This window comes from Prionailurus viverrinus, chromosome A1 (assembly GCF_022837055.1).
Source record: "Prionailurus viverrinus isolate Anna chromosome A1, UM_Priviv_1.0, whole genome shotgun sequence".
Taxonomy (NCBI): domain Eukaryota; kingdom Metazoa; phylum Chordata; class Mammalia; order Carnivora; family Felidae; genus Prionailurus; species Prionailurus viverrinus.
The window spans coordinates 129,886,163-129,909,632 of record NC_062561.1 but is presented as its reverse complement, the minus strand read 5'-3'; the positions used below and the strand labels follow the sequence as shown (position 1 = coordinate 129,909,632).

General features: G+C 36.9%; 1 protein-coding gene across 2 annotated transcripts in view; it reads right to left on the bottom strand.

The window, feature by feature from the left end:
- ZSWIM6 (zinc finger SWIM-type containing 6) overlaps positions 1–23,470 on the bottom strand; it is a 203,128-nt gene that overhangs the window by 54,695 nt on the left and 124,963 nt on the right. For both annotated transcript variants that reach the window (XM_047858433.1, XM_047858443.1), the window contains exons 2-4: positions 18,939–19,295; positions 3,847–3,995; positions 514–664 (exon numbers count right to left, since the gene is read on the bottom strand). In XM_047858433.1, the coding sequence (XP_047714389.1) occupies positions 514–664; positions 3,847–3,995; positions 18,939–19,295 (657 nt within the window). The remainder of the gene's footprint in view (positions 1–513; positions 665–3,846; positions 3,996–18,938; positions 19,296–23,470) is intronic.

Here is a 23,470-nt window from a genome sequence, read left to right as displayed (position 1 = left end):
ATTTTTTTCAATCATTTTTATCAGAGATCTGGGAAGCAATAAAAATTGTAGTTTGCTGTATCTTTTCCATTCTGACAATCAAAAGTTCGTCTAAGTCTGTAGCAGCCAAAAAAAAAAAAATGTTCAAACCACTTTTGATACTTTTAATGTAGGCAAAGGAGGGAAAAACCCAAATTTTAGACAAATTGATTACAATATTATTCTAGAAATAAGTAACTAGCTCTACTAAACAAAATAACTGTTTTAAAACAACATGGCTTCTTTTTTCAAATATTAAAGCAGATTCCTATGCTCGCTTTCAAGATCACACAATTTCCCCCAAACCTTCCCAAGATTATTTCCTGCAAATGTCAGCCCAAGTCCTCCTTCTTCTAACCAGGATATAATGGCAGTTAGTTCACATACGAGCAGCTCTCTCTTCAGCAACACTCTGACTATGCTTTTTTAAACACTCCACCATGATCTTTACCCATACACAACTCAATGGCAATCCATCAGGAAACTTGTATTTACCCAGCTCATCCCAGAGCTGCCTATATTTGTCAGTCATCGCAGTGCCTTGTTGCCTCCAAAGTGACAGACGAGGGTCAGCCATGAATTGCTCTGTTATCAACGTCAACATGCGGGCCCCATTAGAGTCCCTCATCTTCAACATCTCCCGCACCTAATGGGGAAAAATCAGACCTTTAGAAAAGTGTTCAAAAATACGCAGCAATACACAAACAGACCACTTTATTTCTTTCTCTGGGGTCCAGAGCAGGTAATTTTTGACACCAGTCCTCTTAAGCAAACAAAAGTTTGTTAAAAACTGGTCTCTATCCTAAATGGCAATTTAATCAGAGAATTAACTGTTAATTTTTTTAAAACATGTTTCATAATGCACATGAGGAAATTTGGTTACCTTCCCAATTACAAAGAAGAAATTTTTGCCAGCCTACAGAAACATACCAAATTAAACAAGACAAATAATTTGGCACCTTCCTGACTCTTCCAACTGATTGTACTTACCACCAGAATAGACAAGCCAAAAGCAGTCTACTGATAACTCTTTAGAGATCTAAATCGACTGAGTAATGTTTATAATAATAACATCTGTCTTTCTGTTCTTAAAAAACTGCATTATTGAGACATAATTCACATACCATACAATTCACCAATTTAAACTGTACACTGCAATCTTTTGTAGTATATTTCCAGAGTTGCGAAGTCCTTCAGTTTTTGAGGTAAATCAGAATTTTGAGGTAAATTCTCACACCGAAGTTTTCTGACAAGAAGAGCAACATTATACTTTTATATTCACTCAGATGGGACTCTTTTTGCAATAGTCAAAGGAAATGGACTGCATCACAGGTTAAAGAATTTTCTTGCTCTAAATGAGAGATCCAGGAAGCAGAACCATAACCTGTGACCTGGTAAGCTAACTCTGCCTGTCAAAGCTGGAACTTAAAGCTCTGTCCACTACTCTTATGCCAAATTCTCCAAATAAAATTTTTAAAAAGGGGGGGAGAGGGGACACAAGACTAAGTCTCTTTCGAGAAAACCCTAAAGAAATCTATCAATCCCAAAAGTGTTTACTGCTATGTGTTCAACAAATAAGAATCTGAGCTGAACACCACCAGTTCTCCCTACAGGACATTACTTGAACAAGGTCATAAGCAGCAGAAAAAGAGAGGGGGTCCTTTTATTCAAGGTTCTGTGTGAAAGGCAAATGAAGGAGGAAATGGCAAATATTCAATTAAGCAGCCTAAACCTAAAGATCCACAGATCCTGTGTCAGGCTTGTACCCTGACAAGTAATGGAACCCCATCACAGGCTTTACATTTGAGCCTTGCAAAGAACTCAAAAGCACTTTCACCCTAAATCACAAATGTTGTGCTTCCAGGATTATTTCAATAATCTTAAAAAGTTATTTCCCATATGGAAGCACTAAACAGTCATGAACAGATGAAGACTGCGAGGAAGAAAGGGAGTTGCCATTTACTGGACATCATGCTAAAGAGTTTTTACATTTGTACCTACCAGGTATTCTTCACAATAACTATATAAAGTAGGCCAGATTATAATCCCATTTTATGAATTATAAAACCATGCTTCAGAGAAATGAAGTAACTTGCCCAAAGGACAAGAGGAATCGCTGGGATCAGAGCCCAGATCTGTGTTAACTCTAAAAGTTATGCCAAAAAATTAAAAAATAAAAAAGTTATTCCATTTCCAAAATTAGATGATGTTACTTCATACAGCATATATAATGTATACATCATCTACAGGGATAAAAATAGCAGCTGTAGGCCTGTCTAATACCTCTTTCACTTTGCTTCCACTAGGCCAAAGTGTACTATTCATTAACATGAGAATCTATGAAATACTTCCTGTGAATCAAAATATGCCAAACCTTTAATATTACCACTACATCATGGATTTGATTTAATGTTTCTTTTCCTGATAAACTTCTAACTTATTACTCAGCAACAGCAATGAAAATAAACACTTTACTCTTAAGCATCTAAACCACAACTATTACGCAACACTCAAGTACACCTATAGTCTAACGGTAATTAATTTTCAGAAGGCAGACTCTGATCTACTACATGAGTTTGACTACCTATTAATTACCAAATGATGATTAAATCACGTGTGAAGTAGTTTTAGGGTTAAATGTATTTTACTGTAATCTAATTCTCAGAAAATTGATGATCTATATTTAGTAAATGGGATAAATCTTTGGCAAGAGGATACTGATTAATCAGAATACACTATTTTCTGAACATGACCAGTAATAGAATATATGCTAATTCTTCAGAGTTAAAAAAAACAATAATTATTATAAATATTAGAAAAGCTTTTTAACACAGTATTGATGAGTATCAATACTGTGTATCAATCAGTTATCTCTTCTGCTAAAAACCAATTTGAATACATTAGCCAGAACAATAGCTATATCCCCTATAAAAAGAGAGTGATTTAATATGACTAAAAAAGCATTTTACCCAGTATTGAGAATTGTGTTTATGGGTACTAAAAGTTCTGTATAAAGCAACAGACATAGCTTCTACTCACACAGAATTTATAACGATGATAACTATGTTTCCTGGGCCATCAAATTTTGGTGATGAAAATTAACATTTACCAAGGCTAAAACGACATGTTAGACACCATTACATTTACTCGTAACTTGAGGGAGATGTGTTATCATTAACTAATTTTACAGATGAGGAAATGGACTTAAATAACTTGCCAAAGTTCATACATTCAGTAAGATTTAGAATTTAGATTGAAACCCAGGTCTGTATGACTCCAAAGTTCCTGCTTCTGAATCTAATTTAAATACACTGACATTATTAAACTAAATATATAATATCTCACATGCATGTATAAATTGTTCAAAAATAATTATGTAAAATTTACAGAATATGGATTAGAACAGGAGATACTTCGGAACCTCAAAAAAAACCCTTAAATATACAAAGCACATTATAGGGACTGTATTCAAAGTTATGCTCTACTTGAGAACATTAACTAGAAAAAGTAAAAAATGTGAAAAGATAGCATTTTTAATAATATTAAGCTATTTACTTTTGAGTACTGAAAGGTTTTTCAAAATTGTATAAACTGTTACCATTTTAGTAATGGGAACTGAGAGAAACAAAAATGCTCCACATCTTGTCTACGGACACCTAAGTAAATTAATGCATTACAACATAATAGTTTCTAATTGGTTGGTTAACTCAGACTCTATTCTTCAAAAAAATAATTTAAAAAGCCTTTATTCTAGTGTACACATAATCATATATAGATACTTTCTATATATGTATATATTTAGAATATTTCTTTTAAAAAAAATCATACCTTTGCAAAGAGCAAATTAAGCTGCTTCCCTGATCCGTGGTACCCGCCCTGGGAAAGGAACAGTTTAACCTGTTCTTGAACCTGCTCTTCATCTAAGTGCCAGCAGTTTTCATCATCTATACTAGCACCTGCTGTTGGATCAGGAGCACCTAGAAATAGAAAGAAAAAATAACACATATGCTAGATAAAAACTCTGTGCTAAAGGGCTCTGATAATAAATTTGAGAAGAATTAAGATTCTGTACTTTTTGCCTACACACTTTTTAAGCCAATCTCAATTTCAATTATACATACAAATTTATGACTGAAAATAAATATGAAAATCATTCTCTCATTTCCAGGTCTTTGTTGATTTGTGCTAAGCTATAATGCAGATTACTGTAGAACTGAGATATTTTCTTTTTAAAGATCAGAAACTAAACCTTTGCAGATGAGTTTACACGTCTAAAGAATTAAAAAGTCACAAAAAGGTCTTATTGTAAAATACATGATTGTTGATAAAGCTCTACTGTGTAGAACATGTTAGGAAAGTTTTCAAAGACATGAGAAAAATGTGAAACCAAGTAAACTGAGCAGAGTATTTCTCTTTACTATGTTAATTCAAGAAGCTTTCACTGTTATCTGCTGCTGTATAAACTACATGCTGACATACTCTTTAGTTGCACAAAAACTGAAGATTAAAAAGGGAAATCAAGCCACATGGGAACAGGCAGTGCAGCTGTTGTACTAAACCAGGTTGTAGTATCACCTTGCCGAACTGCATAAATATTTTATTGCTGAAGCACACACAAAAGGTAAGAGCTATATAATAAGCCCTCCAAGAAGACTACCTTAGAAACTCAAACATTATCCAGATATTTAGGCAGGTAAAAATTAAGTTTCATTATTTATTCAAAAAGTAAAATGGTATTTAAGGCCTAAGATGTATAAGTAATATAAAAAATTTAAATCTAAAAACTTTTCATCAATAGTGTTTAATCTCCTTATCAACCCGTAAAAAATACATTAAAAGTCTGGTTTCACATTCCTTTCCTTTTCTTCTAATAATCTAATAATGCAAAATGAATTGGCCAAGGAAACAAACACTAACATCTGCTTAGAACCAGGGTTCATTAGTTCCTAAGAGGAAGGATGAGTCTGTGAATCTCCCCGAAAAGGTGCGCATTCATTTATTTATTCATTGAGACAACATATTTACTGAATGTCCTCTGCTAGATTTGGGGATGAAATTGTGTATAAAAATAGAACTGCTATCGTCATATAATTTACCATAAAATATTTTTGACTAAGACCAACAATAACAATTAACATCATGCCCAATATATTTGTATATCCAGGTGTTTATGTGATCACATCTATTAATCTAAAGCAAAAGCATGATGGAAAAAAGACCTTTAAAGTGAAAGGCTCTGATATTCTCTATTTCTTTTTTTGAAAAGGGCTTATCATAATTTTTAAAACTGATTTCATAACCCAAAACGGGTTGCAACCCACTATTTGAGAAATACTATTTTAAGTGAGATAAATATCAACCTAATAATCACACATATAAATACACAATAATAAATGATAATAACTGTTCAAAGGAAGCAACCAAATGCCAGAAGACGGTATCAGAAAGCTCTGACTTAGCCATGGATCACCAGGGTAAGCACACCTTAAGGAAATGGAAACTGAGTTGAAATTTCCCTTACGTAGATTAGAGGTTAACTAGAAAACAGGAAAAGGAAGGAATGGGTCTGCATGTGAGACTAAGAGCTTAAGCAGAAGTCTCAGGTGGGAAGGAACACAGAACACAGATGAGACAAAAGCTAGTCTATGTTCATACAATCCAAAAGTAGAGGATGAGGAAAAGACAAATACATGACAACCCAGAGAAGAAGGGCTAGACCTTGAGAGCCCAGGCAAGTGAGTTTAGATTTCTCTTCCCTAAGTGTAATAAAGACAAATTCCTGACAAGGTCATCCAAAGGACAAGAATGAAATACTCTAGATCGTAAAGATGTTTTGCTCTAATGTGCATCAATTTCAACATTCCTACGATGGAACATATTCAGCCACAAAAATGAATGTGGAGAATCTCTATGTACTACAATGGAAAAATATCCAAGATATGCTGTTGAATGAAAAAATAAAACAAGCTGAAGAAAAGTGTACATTAAAAAAAAAAACTTTATGTAAATAATGAAGTTTTAGGAAAAGCCTAAAACTTAGCATTTCCTTCCACATGCATAGAATGGGTAACCTAGGGGGCGCCTGGGTGGCTCAGTCGGTTAAGCGTCCGACTTCAGCTCAGGTCACGATCTCACAGTTCGTGAGCTCCAGGCCCGCGTCGGGCTCTGTGCTGACAGCTCAGAGCCTGGAGCCTGCTTCACATTCTGTGTCTCCCTCTCTCTCTGCCCCTTCCCTGCTCATGCTCTGTCTCTCTCTGTCTCAAAAATAAACAAACATTAAAAAAAAAATTAAAAAAAAAAAAAAAAAAAGAATGGGTAACCTAGGTACACGAGGGAAGAAAGCTCTTCCCTGCACCTTTTCATATTTTTAAAATTTGAGAACTATGTGAATATATTTAGGTACCTAAAAAATATCTCTCAAGTGTGGAGGACGGACTAGGAAGCAAAAATACATAAGAGAACAGTGAGGATGATGTTTTCATGGTCTGTACAAAGGATGATGATGGTAGCTTGAAAAACAAGAGTGAGAACAGAAATGTAGAATCTGACAGGAATTCAAGACATAAAAGCAAAGAAGTGGTAAAGAAGTGGGTATGTGAGATTTGTAAGATCAGGGAGTTAGGAAAGACAAGGTTTCTGGGTTACACAACTGGATGATGGACAACTCAATGACACACAGATCAGAGCAGGACCAGGTTATGGGGTGGGAGGGCAGTGTTTATTAGGTCATGAGTTCTGTTTCAGATAGGGTGAATTTTAAGTACCTCTGAGATAGCCAAGAAGAGGAGAAATGATTTCAAGTAGGGGACTGGATATTTTACAGGAGACTCTACAGATAGGAAGAGTATCTAAGATAGGGCCCCAAGGAAGGCCAATGTTTAAAGACTGGGAAAGAAAATGAGTGAGGATGGCAACGGGAATGAGTGGCCTAGAAGGAAGAGCTGGAGAGACTGGTTCTTCCAGAAGTAAGGCAGAGAAAGTTGTACCAAGGAGGACTTGGTATGTAGTAGATATTTAAGCTCCAGAGAGCAAGGATGGTAGCTGCCCTGCTCACCACTGCTTCCTGACACTTAACCAGTTTTTGCCTCTATCAGGCAGTCAAGTACTGGAACGGGGGAGAAGGAGGGAGGAGAAAGACATGTGTACATTCCTCCCCTAAGAGAAAGATTCCTATCAAAGAAGAACCGCTAAAGCATTTTCACATTTATCTCATTTTTGCCTTACAACGTCCCCTAGAGGTGAGTTAAGATCATGATCCCTATTCTACAGAAGCAGAAACAAGTTCACAGTGATTAGGACTTGTCCAGAGCCACAGTGCCAAATCCACAGTCTCCTGGTTCTCTCCCCTTCTGAAGAATACATCCCAGAACCTTGGAGCTAAAGTTGAACCCTGACGACATCAAGACAGGCATTGTCAGCCCTAAATCAAACACAAATCTAAGGAAAGATACTGGGATGTTCACAAGCACTTATTAACACATTTCTCTCTTTCACAGGAAGATCTAAGGACACACAGTTCTGTGAAGAGTTAACTAATGGGGCTACATCTGTATCCCACAGGGACCGAGAGCCCCTAATCCAGCCCAACTCCTTGATTCTAGAGAAAGAGACACACACAAATACAAATGCACAACGACAACTATAGATTCATCTTTTTTTAAGTTTATTTTTTTAACAGAGAATGCATGCATGCCCAAGTGAGTAGGGAACAGGCAGAGACAGAGAGGGAAAGAGAATCTCAAGCAGGCTCCACTGACAGCAAAGAGACTCACACAGGGCTCAATCCCATGAACCATGAGATCATGACCTGAGTCAAAATCAAGAGTCATGTCTTTAATAGACTGAGTCACCCAGGCGCCCCTATAGATTCTTTAAATACACCAGAAGAGACTTGCCCAACAACTCAATGATAGGATGTCAACTTTCATATTTAAGCTTTCTCCAGTATCTTGCTAAAACCCTCCTGGGCAATCTGACACATCCTTCTTTAACCTCTTTTTAGGGAAAATTCTGACAAGCTACTGATTATCTACTCTTTGTTCCTTCTGATGAGCTGAACTAAAGAAAGTCAATTTCTATCCTCACAGTGGTTACTTCCTCCAGTACTCCTCACTTTTCAGTTGTTCTCTATTGGGCACTGAAGACCAAGACCTACAAGGAATCCTGTCCCTAAAGGACTGAGATGGGGACTGACCATCCTGGTGTAGTAGAAGGCATGCTACCCTTCACTGCTTGGGTCAGAGCCATGTTGAGACTTGGCTTTTCTATATACCACATAAATTTCTAAATATTTTAAGTAGATTTCAATGTGGTTTAGAGGAAAAAAACCCAGTCTTATTGGCCTAAAGTGGCAAAGGGGTCAACATTCAGACACTCTACAAGAACTTCAGGATATACTCAACTCTTATTTTTTTCATACTAAAAGAGAAAAATGTTACAAAGAATATTCCAGAAATCATGTTTATTTGACTTGAATTATAACAATGAATTTTTCCTTAAAATTCAATATGTTTTAAAACACTCGTATTTTTAAAAATATGATAATTTGTTATGTTACTTTAATGGGATATTTAATTTACACACAGATATTCTTGACTAGCTGGGAAGACATCTAAAAGAAAATGTATAAATATATGAATAATGTTTCTCAAGTTTTTAACAAAACTGAGGGTTTTTCAGTTTTCATGTTGAGGGCAGGAAAAGCAGGTTAGGTTTGGTAAGCTAGTGTTAGAATTAACGTATTTCTTAAAGAGTGTGGGGGAAGGGGGAGACACTGCAGAGGCAAAATGGCCCAGATAAAATTTTACTGCAAATAATCTATCTAATAACGTCTACACACGAGCCGAGAAGACCTAATCCTAGATCAGACCTCGGAAGACTTCAGTTCCAGGCACAGCTTGGAAAAACTATGTACCCTCAAGCCTCCTACTTCCTCAAACCTAATACTGTATAATGGAGGAATAAAAAATTAACTAGGTGATAAGAATTAGAAATCTTTTCATGTGACTGCATAGAAAACATCTTCAGTTGGTAATAAGAATGCAAGTAAACACAACCAGTTGGTAAATAAAACATAAATTTACTCTAAACACAACTCAACACTTTAGGAATATGTAATACTATACATTACAGACCAGGAAATTAAATGTCTACAATAATAACCTCCTTAAAAGAACAGATTCATTTAGTAAACTTTAATGCTTAACTATTTAAATCCTAATATGTCTTGATTACAAGTATTAAAGTGTTGCCTAAGCCTTGTATAAAATGTAGACTTGCAAAATTTATTTCTACTTGTTAGTGGCTATCTACCAACAAAGAAAACCTCTCAGTGTTTAGCTTTGAGAAAGGTATGCAAAGAAAAACATTATTCATGTATTTATACATTTGCTATTACATAGTCCCCCAGTTGGGCAGGAACCAGAATCTGTGTATGTAAATTAAATGGTCCATTAAAAGGTTTTAAAACCTATCATATTTTTTTACCCTTATTTATATTTATAATTACGAACACTATAAGTTTACAACTATATAATTAATCTTTATTACCAAAGCTTAATTCTTCAAAGTTTCAAGCCTTCAGGGAAAGTGAAATTATCTAGTGAAAAAAGTCAAGCAGTTTAATTGTCTCTCATTCCCAGCTAGAGATGTGTGAATTTGATTTACCCTCTTATGTTAGTTATGTAATACCATAGCAAGAGAGCAAAAAGAGAATTCATGAACATGGAGGGGCACTTGGTCCATGTCCTTGGCTTTCCCTGTCTGATACCTGATTTGGTTTATCTCAGGATCAAAACCCCCTTATCCGGGCAGTTCTCAAAATTAAGAGTCTATCAAGATTCCTGAGGCACCCTGTGGAAAAAATAGATACCTAGGCACCACACTTCAGAACTACTGACTCAGAATGTTTGCCAGCAGGGTAGGGGAACTATTCTATATTTGGAGACAATGTTAAACATGTTGGCACTTTGTGGGTCTTCATACTGAAAAGTATTCAGGGTTCAGAAGCATCAAACAGACACCTCTCCAGTGTATTGAATGAAGCATATTTAAGACACACCAAACGAAATATCTGTCTCATGTCAAGGAAACAGTTGCTTTTAAGCAGTAAGCGGCAGCAAACCATTCTGTAAATTTTAAACTGAGAAACTGAGACACATTCACAACTGGCTTATGCTATGTTTGGTATGTGGAATTATTCACAGCTTTGGGTTCTAATAGGGAACTTAATGCTTTCTTTTCTTGGCTTAATCTGCTGGAAAACAATTCAAACAAAAAGGAAATGAAAAGCTTTACTTTACCTCTTCACCTTAACTGTGACCTAACTTTAATAATACAGTAGTCTAAATAATGCCTTAACTATTTATATTTATGCAGAAGAGAGGGTTTTTTGGTTAAAATTGTTAAATTTAATCTATAAAGGCAGAATGTAGGCAACAGATGTCTACACTGTAGAGGTGATTAATTCAGCCTCTTTTAGGGCACCTAGAAAAATGTCACCTCCTAAAATTTCAGTGCCCGCTGCTAAAGCTAGGCAACATTAAGTCTGCGACTTAAAAAAGCACCGGTACACCTGTCTTACAAGCTGAAGGCAAAATCCTGACATCAACCACTGGCACCGCAAGGGAAAAGGCAAAGCAGCAAACTTTAGTGATTCAGACTCCAAAAAAAATTCTTTCTTTAGAAAAAACAAGAATCAGAAGATTGCTGAAAAATAACATGCACTGAATAAAAACACACTTGAAAAAAGATTCAAATTTTATTATTCCTTAAATCCTCATTTCAAAGTAGTGGCAATGCCTTCCTTTCAACCTACAATTGTGATGGCTTCAAAAGCCAGATCCTTCCTCACCTTCTATTCTCAAAGGTCAGCTCCAGAAGCTGTTAGAGTTCGGCCCATGGTCTTTATCTCGGGAGGCTAATGACAGAGGGAGCCCTGGCATATGCCAGGCTGGGCACCCTCAGCAAGCCACCTTCCCTTCAGTTAAATGCGAAAGAAGAGAATAAGTAGTACTGCAATCACCATATAGCTCAGGGAACTCACATAGAAAGGCCTGTCAGGGTTTATAGATCTTCCTCTGTTACTTTCCTCTCATCTGACTTTATTACTCATCTCTTATTATCACTTAATTTCCTTCAGAAGCTCAATAATATGTTTATTCATGTACAGAAATAAGCATGTGTCTTATATGGGTGAAAAAGCAATACAGTATTTGTACACTCTCCAGGCTCATTTAAAAATGCAGAATGTAAACATAGTGTGCATAACAGGTAGGTCACTTTCTGCAACTTAGCTAAAAATGTATTACTTGGTACACAAATATAAATATTTAAATGCAAAGTTCTCAGGAAGTCTTGACTTTACATTACCTAACTCTTCAGATTTATTAAAAGAAATCTACTATGTTTGCAAGCTTCGAGAATGGTTTGCTCAGATTATTTAAATGACGTTGTTTAAAAAACAGCTCACAAATATTTTCCTCAACTCTCACTGCTCTGAAGACTCATGTCAACTGAGTCATCACCATGACAGTGATAACAGTAATTCAAGTTTACTCCTTTAACCCTCCTGACCTTATAAAACAGGTAACTCTTCATTGTCCATGTCTTACAAATAAGAAAACTGAGGTCTGAAGAGATTTCAGTTGCTATCCGCAGTAACAGAGCTGGAGAGCAAAGGAAACATAGGCTAACTTCTAAGATCATCAACACTCTGCAGAGTCTCAGAAAAAGTGAAAACCCCATTTGTGGGGGAGGAGGGCACAAGAAGCTCATAGAGCCAACATGGACAGACTTAGGGTCAGGTCAAGGACAGAGGACTAGCGAGGAAACTGATCACAGCTGGTAGCTATCCTTTGAAAAGCATGAGAGTGAAGACAGTGTCAGAGATGACTATATGGTATAAGGGAAGGCAAGATTTGGAGGTGAAAAGACAAAAAATGAAGGGTACTGGGCTAAAAGTAACTTGGCTGTTTCTGTATTACCCTAGCAAATTCCTCAAGGGCTAGAGATGTGATTCCTCCAAATGAAGACACAGAAGTTCTAAGATTAGTTCTTTTGCTGAAGTGAAATGCTTTTTCATATGAAGATAGTCATACATACATGGTCATACATTCCATCAATTTTGTAAAAAAAAAAAAAATTTAAATCTTATTAGAGAAACATCTAGTTTTAGTCAAAACTTAAAAATAAACCTAGTGAGGGGCACCTGGGTAGCTCAGTTGGTTAGGCGTCCGACTTTGGCTCTCAGGTCATGATCTCATGGTTTGTGAGTTTGAGCCCTGCATTGAGCTCTGTGCTGACAGCTCAGAGCCTGGAACCTGCTTTGTATTCTGTGTCTCATTCTCTTTCTGCCCTTCCCCTACTTGTGCTCTGTCTCTGTCTCTCAAAAATAAATAAACATTTAAAAAAAAATTTTTTTAAATAAACCCAGTGATTCTTTGAGGGAAATGTAGCCGTACTTACTAAAAAATGCATGTACCACTTGTTCTGGCATTTCTACTACTAAGGATCTGTTATTCAAAAATACTTGCACAGGGGCTCCTGGGTGGCTCAGAAGGACTCTTGATTTTTGCCTCAGGTCATGATCTCAAGCCCCATGTCAGGCTCTGAGCTAACAGTGCAGAGCCTGCTTGGGATCCTCTCTCTCTCACCCTCTCTCTCTGCCCCTTCCCTGCTCATGTGCTCTCTCTCTCTCAAAATAAATAAACTTAAAAACAAAAAACAAAAATATTTGCACAAATTCACACATGTACACACACACGATGGTTGAAGTGGTACTGCACACAGTACAAAAACAAAACAAAAGCAACTTCAAAATTATTCAGTAAGTTAGTAGTTAAATGTATCCATAATATGGAATACTACACAGCATTAAAAACAGTAATAGACACGTCTGTACTAACATAAGATATACACCATATATTAAGAGAAAAAAGCAAAAGGGAGAAAAATATTTTTAATTGTTTTTTAAAAACCACATATGTGTGTGCACAAAGAAAGCTGTCTCAAAGAATACAAACCACACCGTCAGCAGTAGTTGCCTTCAGGGATAAGGGAACTGTTGGAGACACTAAGGAAGGAGCTGGTTGATGAAGGAGCCAATCCGGATTTGTCTTTTTATCTTCACACAGTTCTATATTACTATATATTTTTCCAACATACTTTTTTTAAATTGTTTTAAAATTTCTCTAACTTTCACACTGCTGCACTTTAGGACAGCAAATTCAATTCTCTCCTACAGAATATTTGCAAATTGTATTAATCACCAGTAGATCATACCTTTGTTTCACCAAATGTCAATGCCTGAGTGTTCTACGAAAGAAAGAATATGCTTGTAATAACCAAATTATCTCCCTAGGATACTTGTAAAAACTGGTTGCTAATGCAAGCCCGATTACAATGAACATGACCATCCACAGGGGAACAAAAGGAAGAAAGATATGACATAAGGCCTCCATCAAACAACTCCGACTGTCGCTCACTGCTAGATTTGGAACACGTATGTGTACAAAAATAAATCTCCAAGTTCCTGCTAAGAACAAAACAGAACGAAAAATGACAGTGTTACTTTTTATTTAACAAATTCCGAGTGCCTACTGCTTCTTAAGTACTGCCCTTAGGGAGGCCACCAAGATACACACACAGATCATAGTTTCGGACCTGATGGAGTTTACAATCAACTAAAAGCTACACAGTGAACACAGGATTGCTGAGTAGGTCTGCTTGTCTCTTTGGAATATCTAAGAGAGGCTGAATGGACTGATATATAAGATGGCTGGGACACAGAGGCATTTGGAGGCTAAGTTAAGCAGGACTGGCAGGCATGAATGGAATTTATGATGTTGGTTTTATTTGAACCAGGCTCAAACAAATTCAAATGTCTCATCAAAGAACAACACGTAAGTGCACACTTGAGTAGAACCACAGGAGGTGCACCTTTTCAGTATGATACCAGGTGCTTCCTGTGTCTATGTAGAAATACCACAGAATCAGAGGTGGAAGAGATCTTGGATGTCATGTGTCAAGTGCATCTAACATGTGAATATATTCCTTCTGCTTCTAGCTGACTGAAATGGTATCTCTGGGCACATGACAGCGATATCAGGGAGGAGTCTACCCTACTTTTGGGATGGCCCAGGCTCTAGGAGTGAAAGGGCCACTGAAATGACCCCCCACACACACACACATACACACTCTGCTCCCAGCCAAGACCAATACCAGCTTCCGCTTAGTCTGTCTTTCTTTGCTGTAGTGTGCCCACTACAGGCTAGCTCATGGGGGGGGGGGGGGGGGGGGTGGACAAAGTGCACAAGGGAGAAAGTAGAAGGAAAAGAAATACATGACAGAAAGTCAGAGTAAAGTAAGATGACCTCCAACTGTGATATCATTCACCCCCCACCCCCTCCCAATTGGTTTCTACCCTCTTCTGTGAGAACTTCTGGATACACTGAACATGAGGTAAACTCAGTAATATTTCTATTATTATTATTATACGTGTATTTCTTATTAAAATTCTTCCAATGCTGTTAGAGAAGAGCATGACCACTGTAAATGAGAAAAAAATGAGCTTCACCCAAGGTTACTCAAGTAATGCATACATAATAGAGACAATACTGGACTCTAAGCCTTCAGATTTTAAGTCTGATGTTCTGTCTCTACACCACGATTTACCAATCTATGTAATACACCTCCTTTAATACAAAACGTAAAGGACCAAAAAAGGCTGAGTTAAGTAAGAGAGAGGACTAGCACTTGGAAATCAGTAAATTTAGAAAAGTACTTAGTGAAGACACCAGCATCTTTTTTAAGAATGTGGAAGCTGGAAAGTTTTATTAGAATAAAAAAATGAAAGCAAACAATTTTGCTGAAAAAAAAAATGCAGGATATAATGGGAAATCTCCTTGGAGGGCCATTAACATCACTATCTTACAGCCACTATTTAGCATACAGTAGTTAGTTTTATAATCTAATCAAAATTATGTGTGTGTGGGGGGGGAGTGTTATGAAAACACAAAGAAATGAAAAAAAAATCTGACAAGGAATGAACTATTACAATAACTAAGTCTATATTCCAAGTACCTTTGCTCAGTCTGTGAGCTTGGATGTACTAACACATTCTCTTCAGCTTCTTCATCTAGAAACTACTGCAATTATAAATATGCAATATCAAGTTAAAAAGGAAATTGTTAGGAATAATATGCCTGAAATCATCTTGAGAAAGCTTTTAACTCCTCAGGATAAAATTCTTGCAGAAAGAAAATATTCCAAAATACAGTGACCCTTGAACAATGCAAGGGTTGGAGGGTCAACCCCCCAAACAGTGGAAAATCCATGTATAACGTCTGACTACACAAAAAGGTAACTACTAATAGCCTACCACTGACTTTCAGAAGCCTTACCAATAAGGTAAAGTCAATCAACATGTATTTTATATGTGTATTATATACTGTATCCTTACTATAAATATGCCAGAGAACATAAAATGTTAAGAAAATTGTAATAGAAAATACGCTTATAGTGCTATACATATATTTACGGGAAAAATACAGGTATAAATGGATCTGTGCAGTTCAAATCCATGTTGTTCAAGGGTCAACTATAATAAGGAAAAGCAACTAATAGAATTTTAAGCAACATTAGGATAAATAAGTTCTTAAGAAAAATGAATAACCTGTTACGAACATAGTTTGTTATTTCCTTAAATTATGACTTTCTTCTAAAAAGGATTTGGAAGCCAAACTTGTCTTTAAGATAACTATTAAGATAACTGAAACTAAATCGTATCCCAACTCTATTATCTGGCCAAGTAAAAGTGATGCTTTTCCTTAAAGAAAAATTAACTCTATCAATATTTGTGTTTAAGACATCTTTCTACTCAAAGAAAAACTACACCCAAAAGACCATACAAAAAAAGCACTGCTTTAATGGTTTGGAGAATGCTTTATGTACAGATGTTTGGAGGCAGGTGAAATCATGTGGTCAAATACTGCAAAATATTTTTAATCCCACTCTCTAATAAGGCATCGATCTAACAGTTAAAATAACACTCTCCAGGGTTCCCCTTTTGTCACTTAAAGTCATGGCCTGCTTCCTACCTGTCTTCTCTTTACCATGTATCATACAAGGATAGAAGGCAAGAAGGCAGCTCATGTAACTGGCCCATTTCCAGGCTGGGAGCAAATCTGATGATAAATTAAGTGAAGAAGAAACTGGTGGGATAAACTGCTCAAGTTCACTGCTCTAGTTAAGCTGTTCTCATACAAGTTATTTGAAAACCACACTAAGCCTAAAGCTAATCTGCATTCTGCCCTTGCTATTTCCTTGGAAAACTTTTTCTTCTTATTTTAGAAATTCTGAAAGAAATATAAATATCATAGGAACACTTTCTTGCACCCAGCTCTGCATTACATTAATTCATTAGTCTTACTATTTGAACATAAAAATGAATTTTCAAAGCTTTTAGACAAGAAACTTTGGGGGCTGCTATTCTTCAAAACAAGGAAGACCCATGCAGAACAAATGATTGTTGATGTGGACCTATGGTTAAACTAAAACTCAGAGAACAAAGTAACCCTAATGGATTATATAAATTCGGGGGGCGGGGGGAGGAAATAAAAGTTTGAAGAACACATACAAGTTTGAAGAAATGGTATATCCTATTCTTCTGCCTCCACTGAACAATTTAATAAAAAAGCCGTGGATAGGCTCCTGAGAAATCTGAGATGATTGTTACCTAGCCTGAATTTTCACAAAGCAGTAAGATTGAGGGAGGTAGTATGACAAAGAAGAAGCCTACCTGAACGAGTCCTTGAGTGCATGTCCTTTGGTGGGTCAAAGGTACTTCAGTGCCACAGTTGTTTACAATATTGTATTTAACAAGGGCAGGCTCTACCAAGTAAAATGCTTTACACACCTTGTGATACCTCTCTAATAAAACTGAACCTAATATGGGGACTACTAGAAGAAGTATGGCTATGGGGGTGTCCCTCTGACATAAAAACCATTTTCAAAGTATCTTATAGCACTAGGGGACTTGTAAACGAATGTTCACAGCAGCTCTATTCAAAACAAGATCGATCAACAGTGGAATGGACAAACGGTGATGTTCTCAGAGCTAGACTATTCTAGAGTTGTGCTGTCCAGTAAATAAGGGAACCACTAGCCACACGTGGCTATTAAGCACTTGTAGCACTGTGACTACGGGGGGTTTAAGGTATGCCGTAAGTATAAAACAGACACCAGATTTCAAAGACTGAAATACGAAAAAAAAGGGTAAAATGTATCAGCTTTGTGTTGACTTGATATTTATGAATATTGAGATTAATCACTTTTAAAATTAATTTTACTTGTTCCTTTTTAAATAGGCTATTACAATATTTTAAACCATACAAGTGGCTCACATTATATTTCTCTTGGACAGTGCTGCTCGAGAGCAATGAAAATTAATGAACTACAGGTACATGAAACAGTATGCATTAATCTTACAAACATGATTCCAATGAAAGAAGTCAGATAAAACTCAACTAGTGTTTAATGATGTCAACAACAAAACACAAACCACCAAGGTGTGATTACCATAAAAACCAGGCAGTGGTTAGTTACCATGGGGAAGAGAAAGGAGCTTGTGACAGAAAGGGGACATATGGAACCCTCTCAAGTGCTGACAGCAGTCTATTTCTGGGACCTGTGTTGTTGGTTCACTTTATTAAAACTACATATTCATATTTTATGCACTTTCCTACATGTTTTACCTCACAATTTTAAAAGTTTTCAAGAAATAAATATTAAACTTCCTTTCCTTAAATATTTACATTCACTATAGCAATTAAGGACTTTTTAGAAACCTAAAAGAATAGATTGAGTCCTGTATCTCAAATCAATATAACTAAAGAAATGCAAAAATGTTAGGCCCCAGAGTTGCCTAGTCAAGACTGTGTTACATTCCTCAACATATTTTTAAATATTTTTAAAATTACGTCTAAATGTTTTTAAAGCATAACAACCTATAACTTAGCCATATTATTTATCCTGTTTTAATGTACTCCATGAAATAGGTTGTGGGTGTATTTCTGACAGGTTGCACATACATTCTTGTAAGTCAACATATCTGCAATCACAAAATAAACACCTGATAAATGTGTTTATAAGAAACCATTTTTGAGATTTCTTACACAGTGATAATCATATCCTAAATTCTCTCTGAACAAGTTGTAATATGTTTTTTTAAAATATTTATTTTTTAAAGAGCACAAGTAGGAGAGGGGCGGGGGGTAGGGGGCGGCGACAACAGAGGATCCAAAGCAGGCTCTGTGCTGATAGCAGTGAGCCTGATGCGGGGCTCAAACCCACGAACTGCAACATCATGGCCTGAGCTGCTCAACCGACTGAGCCACCCAGGCAGCCCAGTTGTAATATTTTTCTAAGAATAATTTAATTTTCTTAATATGAGGCATCCTGTCAGAAATGTCCTTTCTTGGAAAATAAATCTTAAAAGAAAATGGGGGAAGAAAATTCAGAGTACGTCCAAGTTAATTTACTGATAAAAGCTGACAAAGGTGAATTAAATAAGTCTTGTGTTTTCCACAACCAATATCTAACATTTGATGAAATTTTACCAAATGTAAAAGCATAGGAGTCAACCTTTAACAACTGAGAAATTTTTCTGGGCACAAAAGGTTTGCTATCTAATAGAATGCACAAAACACTTCGAAACAAATGTTTCAGGATACAAAACTAAACTTAAAAACCTCTGTCAACAATACTTTAATAATAAAAAAATTTTTAAATCTCTCTTGGCTACTAAGAATAATGCTGAAGACCTAAATTCACATTTAATTCATTTTTATGCAGAAGAAAGGAATTTATAAATGAAAAAGAATACAGAAAAGACATCTTACAGAATGAATGTCTATACTCACCATGAACTTGGTTGATTTCTGAATTCTGGGAAAGAATTTCATCTGCTAATTTCTGAGCAGTTGGCAAAACTTCTGTGTGGTGCACTGTGATCAAATACTGTACAAACTTTTGTAGTTGGTCTCTATTCATTTGAAAGAGAGTCTCTGAAATGGGAAGATGCAGTTTGACCTGATCTGGCTTGCGGATGCGGTATAAAGACAGTGCCACAACATGAGCACAATAAAATATGTCCTTGTTTCCACAGCTGCAGGTCACTGAGGTAATCTTGCAACGATCAAAGCTGATGGCCACGTTGCAAACAGTTTCTGGCTCCGATTGTATTGCAGGTTCTGTCACTGTGCCACTCAAGTGGAAACCTATGTGATAGAAAGGGAGGAGAGAGGTTAGCTGCTGCATTCAGATGCTATGAAGTATTTCTAATTCTTTGCAATGGGCAGTACTTGACGGCAGTGAGAAAAAAATATTGACAGTTTTTATTTTCAAGTAAAAACATTCAGACCACGCAAACATCCTCCCGCCTCCCGTTCTCCACACTTTATAGGGAAAAAAGCAATGGTATTTGACAGACATGCTAAAGTATTTTACACATCTATATGAAAATATGTATTGCAGTATACCACCATCACACCTATAGGAAGTTGTTAGATCGCACTAACAAGCCATAATCACTCATCTCTGAACCTGTGGTATACCTGACACAAATCCCCAGATCAGTGGTTTTCTTCCTTTAAAGACACAAAAAAACAAAACAAGGCCAGCTTGGCTTTGTGCTCAACAAATTCCTCCCTTCCCTCCTTTATTCTAGGCAGCCACTAACATCTTCTAACCAACAATGCAACTCTGGGGCAGGTCGTTCACAGACACTGATCAGATAAATTTTCTTTAAGGTTTTTTTTAAGTTTATTTATCTTGAGAGAAAGAGAGAGAGTGCAGGAGGGGCAGACAGAAGGAGAAAGAATCCCAGACAGGCTCCACACCAGCAGTGCAAAGCCTGATGCAGGGCAGGGCTCGAACTCACAAACCATGAGATCATGACCTGAGCCGAAGTCGGACGCTTAACTGCCTGAGCCACCCAGGTGACTGTGACCAGATAATTTTTTTAATTTAATAATCCGTGCCTAACATATGCCCCAATACAGCAATGTCTATGAGCAATGCCTATTGGTATAACTTCAAAGCCCACCAAACCTCATATATACCGCAGTCTAAGTAGCTCACAATGAGCTGGTACAGAAGTAAGGTTATTAAACATGCTTACATACACAAACACACAGGCACACAGAATCACCAAGGGGAAAGGGTCTTTACAGCTTAAACTTAGAACTACACACAAATCCTTCACACCCTCCCTGACCAAGAGGTCATTTGGTGGCTGCTTACAATGGTCCAGAGAGGAGACGCTCACCCCACACACACACGACTCCCCCTTGGATTGCTCTAGGAAAACCATACAGCCAACTGAAAACTGCCTCCCACCACACTGACATCAGTCGGTCCTGGCCTATTTGGCCAGGGGACAAAACCTCCTCTCACTATCCATATGTGGAAATATCAGTATGTGGAAAGTTAACCCCAAATTTCTTTTTGGCACATCCATTCAGTTCCACCTTCCTTCTCTCAGAACCACATTCAGAGGTAAGGGCTAAACCTTAAGGAGATAATTTTGGGAACTTTCAGGACACCAATTTACCTCAAGATTTTGAGTACTTGACAGAAACATAAGATCCAGAATGAAGGTTTTGACTTTCTTTCAGCCTTCCACTATCTATGCTACTTGAATAAAACTCATCAAGCAGGACACTGTCTTCATTCCCAAAAAGAAAGATCTTTACCATTTGGGAAATCTGAGAGGGATGACAGACATATAACATGAGAATGACAACTAGATAATGCATAGAATTCACATATGGGGCACTTGAACCCTACTTACTGTCTCCCCCAAGGGATGATCATCAGGCCAGAGAGCTGGAAGAAATACTACTCACTATTCAGTTTAGAAGAAATCTTTCAGAGTAATACAATTTCATCCTAATAATTCATATTTAGTAACATAGAAGGAAAGAGAAAAGTGTGGTAATAAGTTTTACCAAGTTAATTTAAAAAGAGCAATCCCTAAAAACAAGTTACTACTAAATTTCATGGTAAGAAATTTAGAGAACTGTAATATGATAATCTTCGTTTTTCTTACAAAGAGATTATATTATCCCTGTTTCAGAATGAATATTCCAGTCTCCTTTACCTCTTTTGGTCAAGAAGTTTTTTTGAATACTACAATTAAAGAAAAGATACATAGTAGATATACTTCTATTTTTTTTTAATTTAATGTATTTTCCCATGAGGAAAAAGTCACAGAAAAAGTAAACACCCAGAGAACTTCAAAAGTGAAGAATAGTAAGGACAAACTTACCTTACTATATACCAGATGCACGATAAGCCTACAGTAATTAAAAATCCACAAGACAGGCACAGATTAAGATAGAAAAAAACCCAATGGATAAGAGATAATTCTGAAAGTCCTGAAGTATATTCTGTACGTTCAGTGCAAGAGATCTCAATGTTTTCTACCTTCACAGACATGTTATATACAAAGAAACCGGTTATCACTATGGGAAAATAGTTAACATAAACTGACCATTTATAAAATTGATCTCTCCCAGCTTCACAGCACCATAGCTCTCCTTGTCCATCAAGTCAACATCTTTGTCTCTCCATGACAGTGATATTGGACAACTTTTCCAATCATAGGAAAAGTCAAGATAATTGAGGATCTAAGAGTTGGACTAGTCACTACTTAATCTGTAAGGGTATAACATAACAGGTACTTCAAAAGAGAATGATTTAACTACCAAAGAAGAGGCCCTTATTAAGAAAAGTGATGAACCCCTCAAACAATTTTTTGCAAAGGCTGCACAAGTCAGAAGGAAGTAAAGTGTATTGAATGAATGCTGCGATCATTAAATTATGCCGAAGGAAAAACTCATCTATTATTCAATTTCATTACAACAAATATTTACTATTCTCACAAAGTCTTTTAAAAAGCAAACCATATAATATTGTGGCCTCCAAAACAATCTAATTCAAGAGATATATGAAAGCGCACATAAACATACATATGTCTTACAGAGTAACACTTCATTAATCTGATATCATCAAAGATTAAGGTGTTTAATAATGTTCATTTTCTAAGCAATTCTAGATTATCTTTCAAGTACCCCCAACTCCTTTAAAAATTCCAAACATTTTTCTTAGAAATATTTCTAAATGTTCTAAGTTCTCCCCTGCCACCCTAATCAGCTGACTATTGGTGCTACCAAGTGAGTGGGGCAACATTCTTTGTAACAGCCGACTGCAGGTGGCAGCATTTTTTCAGCGGGCTTTTTGTTACTTTCCTCCACTATCAGCTATCACAAGGACTCCTCTCCTATACTGCTAGCCTTTTCAAAGAAAATTATTTGCCCTCGGGTCAGCTGCACCTCTAATGTGACCAGCTTTGTGACAGCTATTAAATACTCTGAGGCTTATTTGTTTGGGGAGGGGGTCCCCCGCCCCTTACTTTTAGGTTGAGATGGTTGATGTCACTAAGGGGAATGGCTTTACTTTTAAATACAGGAAAATCACACACACACACACACACACGCACGCACACATGCACACGCGACAGCTGGTATAAGTACTTTTTAAGACTGCAATACTGAGTCAGTTTGTAAGAATTCCATCAAGCCTCACTTCAGGATCGTGTACTCATGTATTTTGGCATCTCCAATTTGAGAAACCTTTGAAATTCCAACACACTCTAAGTTAGTTGGTCCTATATCATACCAGAGCACCCACAAGAGAACTAAGAATACTCCCTCAGCAATCCCTAGAGAGCTACATAAGCCATCCTTCCTCCACCCCTTATTCCCTCCTACCCAAGCTGATCTTACCTCTTAGGGAGTGTGTGACCTGCAACAAAATAATATTCCTAAGAATGGACTTTGCCTTTCTGGAGTTCTGACAAACCTTGATGACAAACTGAGTAGCAAATAAAAACTCTCTTTCTGGAATAGCTAACTGTTCTATATGACAGATCTAAGAACAAAGAAAGGGGCAGGCAATTCTATACCCTGTAGTAAAACACGGGCAATTAATTTTCAAAGAACTAAAACCAAAAAACTTACATAAACCTTTTCTTATAAAAGTATTTATTTGACTTTACAAAATACAATCTGTCAAAGATAGTTAATCCCATAAGAGCAAACCTCCCAGGGCAAATTGTTTTATCATCACCATGTTTTAAAAAATTTTTTTTCAACGTTTATTTATTTTTGGGACAGAGAGAGACAGAGCATGAACGGGGGAGGGGCAGAGAGAGAGGGAGACACAGAATCGGAAACAGGCTCCAGGCTCTGAGCCATCAGCCCAGAGCCTGACGCGGGGCTCGAACTCACGGACTGCGAGATCGTGACCTGGCTGAAGTCGGACGCTTAACCGACTGCGCCACCCAGGCGCCCCTCATCACCATGTTTTTATCAGGGAGCCCCCAAAAAAC